At 47.5% G+C, this 5,432-nt stretch overlaps 1 protein-coding gene across 2 annotated transcripts in view; it reads left to right on the top strand.

Moving 5' to 3' along the window:
* SCARB1 (scavenger receptor class B member 1) overlaps positions 1-5,432 on the top strand; it is an 81,943-nt gene that overhangs the window by 59,270 nt on the left and 17,241 nt on the right. For both annotated transcript variants that reach the window (XM_003796065.3, XM_012809045.2), the window contains exon 8: positions 3,490-3,608. In XM_003796065.3, the coding sequence (XP_003796113.1) occupies positions 3,490-3,608 (119 nt within the window). The remainder of the gene's footprint in view (positions 1-3,489; positions 3,609-5,432) is intronic.

The raw sequence follows: 5,432 nt of genomic DNA, 5'->3' as shown, positions 1-5,432 counted from the left end.
GCCTGTGGTCCCAGCTACTTGGGAGGTGGAGGCAGGAGACTTGCTTGAGCCCAAGAGTTGGAGGTTGCTGTGAGCAGTGAAGCCATAGCACTCTACCCAGGGGAACAGCTTGAGGCTCTGTCTCAAAAAATAAATAAATAAATAAATAAATAAAGATAGATAAACTGTAGTTGTTACGGAGAAGTGTCCAAATGATATGCACAGTTTAAAACTCCATGAGGTTAGCACACACCCACCCTGATCAAGAAACAGAACATGGTGGGCCCTGGGCCCCACCCCTCGCTGTCCTGACTTCTGCATCAGAGCTCTGCCATTTAAGTCTTCATGCGAATGGAATTATAAAGTGTAGAAACTCCTTTTTTCTCCTTTTCTGGCCTCTTCTACCCATTAGCATGTGGTACAGTCTATCCTTGACATCCTGGGTGGCTGTCAGTCCTCTTTGTTACTGTACAGTCCCCCATAGTGGGAGCCACCTTGATTTTCTCACCCCTTCCCTTGTTCACAGGCATCCAAGTTCTCACTTTTTGATCTTTACTGCAGTGCTTGCACGTGTCATTGGTACCACCTATGTCTGGATTTCTGTAGCATTTTATCTGAAGAGAAAAGGTGCCCACACATTTGTCTTTCTGGGCCTTGAAAATTCCTCACACTCAGACAACACCCTCGCCTCAAACCTCACTGCTGCATGAGGTCCTCCGACTGGCCCAATAGAGCCCATTAATTATAATCCATGGCAATCCTGGGCAATTATGCCTGTTTAGATGTGCCATAAAGCAGTAAATTAATTACCGTTTATTGCTTGGGTGGCTCTCTCTCAGCATGTTTGGAAATAAAATTGGAAGAAACACGTGCCCGAGTGCATGCAAGCTCACGGTCTGGAGCAAGGGCATACTGCTCCATCCCATGTTGGCATCTGCCTGGGGTTGAGGCAGGATAGGGCTTGTCAGATTCCTCAAGGGCCTCGCTTGGTGACCATCTCCTTTACTGAGGGCCTTGAGAGTGTCGCCACCTGTCCAGATGGGGCCCTCATGTCTGCTTTGCTGCTTTGCTTTCTTAGTTGAGGCTGGAGGATGGGAGACAGGGTTTTCCAAATTGTCCCTGATGACTTTCAAGGAAGAAGGAAAAAGCTTCTGTCTTCCATTCTTCCCCATTACTTCCAGGAGAGGGTCTCTGTTGTAGAGAGGGCGTGAAGACCTTTCTACACTCATAAGTCTGTCTGTCTTTAACATAAGAGAAAAAGAGAGCAGGGCTTCCAGTCAAACCCTGGGCAGGTAACAGTGTTTAATTATAGGGGTCCTCAAACTTTTTAAACAGGGGGCCAGTTCACTGTCCCTCTGACCATTGGAGGTCCGGACTGTGGGCCCTGGGACGAGTTGGCTGCTAAGCAGGACAGGCAGTGGTGGGGAAAAATACCTAGCAGACTGGATAAATGTCCTAGGTGGGCCGCATGTGGCCCATGGGCTGTAGTTTGAGGACGCCTGAATTAAAACTTACAGTATTCATTGGTTTCCATAGTATTTATTCTAATATAGTAGAACCTCTGTAAGTTGACCATTCAAGGGGCTGCAACAAACCAGTCAATATCCAGAGGTGTCAACATAGGAACTTGGCCTACTGTACTGATGTGTGCACGTGGCATATGTCTGGTCTATGAAAACTAGGTCAACATTAGGAGGTGGTCAACTAGGGAGGTTCTACTGTATTCCAAATTTCTATACCCCCATGTGCTTTATATTCATTCTCTTATTTAATTCTTTTTTTTTTTTTTTTTGAGACGGAGCCTCAAGCTGTCCCCCTGGGCAGAGTGCCCTGGCATCACAGCTCACAGCAACCTCCAACTCCTGGGCTCAAGCGAGTCTCCTGCCTCCGCCTCCCAAGTAGCTGGGACCACAGGCGCCCGACACAACGCCCGGCCATTTCCTGGTTGCAGCCGTCATTGTTGTTTGGCGGGTCCGGGCTGGGGATTCGAACCCGCCACCTTAGGTGTACATGGCTGGCGCCTTAGCCGGTTGAGCTATAGGCGCTGAGCCCTCTTATTTAATTCTAACAGCAAGCCTACAAGGCAGAGAGTATTATTTTGCTCTTGTTTGTGTTCCTTTACTTTCTAAGTGTTTGTGGTGTTTGCCAGTGACAGTGTGGATATAAAGCTGTCTTTTAAAGTATATATTTAAGGAAGGCAATGGCAGTTGGCTCAGAGAAGCGCATTGCATAACAGTGCAGGGGGTATTCAGACACTGCAGAATTGAAGAACGGATGAGGTTTGAAAAACATCGAGGGAAGAGAGGCACAAGGACTCTGAGGAAAATGAAACCCGACACTGATAAAACCCTGCCTTTTATTTCAAACCAGTGCCTGGCTTTGCTAAGAAAAGCAGAAATAATCCAGAAATATGAGGCTGTGTGATGCCTCTAAGCGTGAATGCCAGGCATCTGGCTGGCAAGGAGGGAGGGGCTGGTGATTTGATTGTTTTTACTTTTTTTTTTAATTGAGGCAAAATTTATAAGACAGAATTAGCCATTTTAAAGTGTACAGCTCAGTGGCATGTAGGACAGTCATACTGTTGTGCAATCATCACCTCTCTCTAGTCCCAGGACATTTCCATTATCCCCAAAGGAGATCCCTGCCCAATAAGCAGTCACTCCCAGCCCCCTCCCCCAGCCCACACCCAGCACCCGCAGGTCTGCTTTGTTCTTGTTCTGTGGGTTTCCCAGTCCTGGGTCTTCCTGAGGTTGAGAGAGAGAGACTCATGGGTTCTTTGTTAACCCGTTGTTCATCAGGCCCACAGTCCGTTGTCTGGAGGATGAATTGGCATTTGCCTTGTGTGGTCAGTCGGTGACAAGGTTCGGCCTCATGTTTCTGTGTGTGTTTCTCACTCAGAGAGGTCAGGTCTGTCCCCACTCATACACGCTGGTATCCGGCCCACAGACTGGCTTCTGGGAGCGGAGGGAAGCAGGTGTGTCTTCTCCTTCCAGGTGGACATAGCCAGGCGACCTGGCCACAGGTGTGCATGCCTGAGCTCACTGATTGTCACTGCACTACCCACAGGGGACAGTCTGGGCTGCTTGGCTTGGCACTGGAGACTCCCCTCCACACACCCAAGTTCAAACCTGGCCTCGACTTACCTTTCTGTCCTCCCCTCCCATGATTCTCCTTCATGCACCCTGCATCTCCCTCCCTCTGGTGCTTGCTCCTGCCATCCCTCCCACCCTCTTCTCTTCCTGCCTTTGGTCTCTCGCTCTTCCTCCAGCAGAGAGCCTGTCCCTTGCCACGTCCCAGTGCCCAGGGCCTCTTTACACCATGAAGGAAGGCCCCCTCCTGCCTGGTTATTGGAGTTGGCATCTTGTCATCATCCCGGAGGTGCTCTGCAGACTGCAGCTGTCTGGCAGTCTGTGTCCCTTGCTTCCCACCCAGGCCTGGCATGAAGCAAGTGCTGGACATGCTGATGTGCTCCCTTGGTCTGACGGCCCCTCTGTGCCCTCTGCCTTCTAGGTGCTCCCTTGTTTCTCTCCCAGCCTCACTTCTACAATGCTGACCCAGTCCTGGCAGAAGCGGTGATCGGCCTGCACCCTAACCAAGAAGAGCATTCCCTGTTCCTGGATATCCACCCGGTGAGCCCTGCTGTCTGCCGTGGCTGGGTGGTGATTTCTGTTGGTGCACACAGGGCCACTTCCTCTCGCCTCCCAGGCACAGAGCTGTACCCGGGCTGGGGTGATGGGAAGTCTGGCTTGCTTTGCCATTGATAGAGTCTAGAACAGTGATTTTCAACCTGTGTGCCATGAGAGGATCTTAGGTATGCCATGAAAATTTTTAAAGATCATTGATTAAATTATTTTTGAAAGAAGTTCAAAACACAGTAAGTATATATTTTTTTCACTCTCTTTTTTTTTTGATTAACGTAATTTAAGTGTGCTGTGAAAGGTTAACTCTAGGTTTAAGTGTGCCATGAGATCAAAAAGGTTGAAAAATACCGGCTGGAGTATTTAGCCATCTAAGGTCCCTACTTTACCCTGATTCCAGAGTTCAAGGATTTTATTATCCTTTTATAAGGGCTTGGTTCTATAAAAGGGCCATAAGACAGTAAATTAATTAGGAGTTATCAGTTGGTCTGTCTCCTGCAAATTAGCCAGAGGCAGCCCTCTGGCTATGTCAAGATGCCATAAAGATCTTTAGGTATCATCAAGAGCCTGGAACATCTTGCTGATAAAGCAGATTCTAGGAAAATTGTCCTGTGTGTGGTCCTGTCTACAGGCAGGGACTAGGAGAGTGTCAGAGCCGTGGTCCTCGTTGGAGACAAGCCTTCAGCCAGTTGCCTCTTCTCTCTGCCCACCTGTCCTCTGTAAAGTGTACTCAGATGGACTCAGAGGCTTCTATGTCCAATACAGAAATTCTTTGGGTTTCTGTTTTCTGAGTGGACACTCATATCCTCTTCTACAGGCCTTTATTAATAACATTAATTTTTTAAATTGAAAAGTAAGAATTGTATATATTTGTGGTTCATAACCTGATCTGTCTATCTATCTATCTAGTTCATTAATGTATCCATTGCCTCACATAGTTCTTTTTTTCCTGTTGTGTAAGAATACTTAATATCTGCTCTTAATTTTCAAACATACTAAGTGAGCCTTGTTCCGCCACAGTCACTGTGTTGTGCAGTACATCTCCCAAGTATTCCTCTGATATGTCTGACTCTTTACGCCTTCTGATCAACATCTCCCAACTCCCTTCACTCCCCTCCAGCCTCTCTACCCTCACTACCACTCTCCTCGCTGCTTCTATGAGTTGGACTTTATTAGATTCTCCAGGAACACGAGACCATGCAGTATTTATCTTCCGTGCCTGCTTTGTGTCGCTTAACACAGTGTCCTGCATGTTCACCTTTTTTTTGTTTGTTTGTTTGAGACAGAGTTGCCCTGAGTAGAGTGCCTTGGCGTCATAGCTCACAGCAACCTGAAACTCTTGAGTTTGAGTAGTCCTCTTGCCTCAGCCTCCTGGGTAGCTGGGACTACATGTGTGCACCACCACAGCCAGTTAGTTTTTCTATTTTTTGAGTAGAGATGGGGATCTCACTCTTGCTCAGGCTGGTCTTGAATTCCTGAGCATAAGCTATCCACCCGCCTTGGCCTCCCAGAGTGCTGGGATCACAGGAGTGAGCCACTACATTTGGCTCGTGTTCACCTATTTTGTCACAAATGACAGGATTTCCTTTCCTCTTAAGGCTGAATAATATATATAGAGAGAGTGCTGAAAAAATATATATGCATTTTATTTTTTTATTTATTTTTATTATTATTTTTTTAGAGACAGAGTCTCACTTTGTCATCCTTGGTAGAGTGCTATGGCATCACAGCTCACAGCAACCTCCAGCTCTTGGGCTTCGGCGAATCTCTTGCCTCAGCCTCCTGAGTAGCTAGGACTATAGGCACCCGCCACAA

The sequence above is a fragment of the Otolemur garnettii genome, unplaced genomic scaffold, assembly GCF_000181295.1.
Source record: "Otolemur garnettii isolate 467f Iridium unplaced genomic scaffold, OtoGar3 scaffold00099, whole genome shotgun sequence".
Taxonomy (NCBI): domain Eukaryota; kingdom Metazoa; phylum Chordata; class Mammalia; order Primates; family Galagidae; genus Otolemur; species Otolemur garnettii.
The sequence above is the reverse complement of the archived record's forward strand: the minus strand, read 5'-3'. Positions and strand labels throughout refer to the sequence as shown.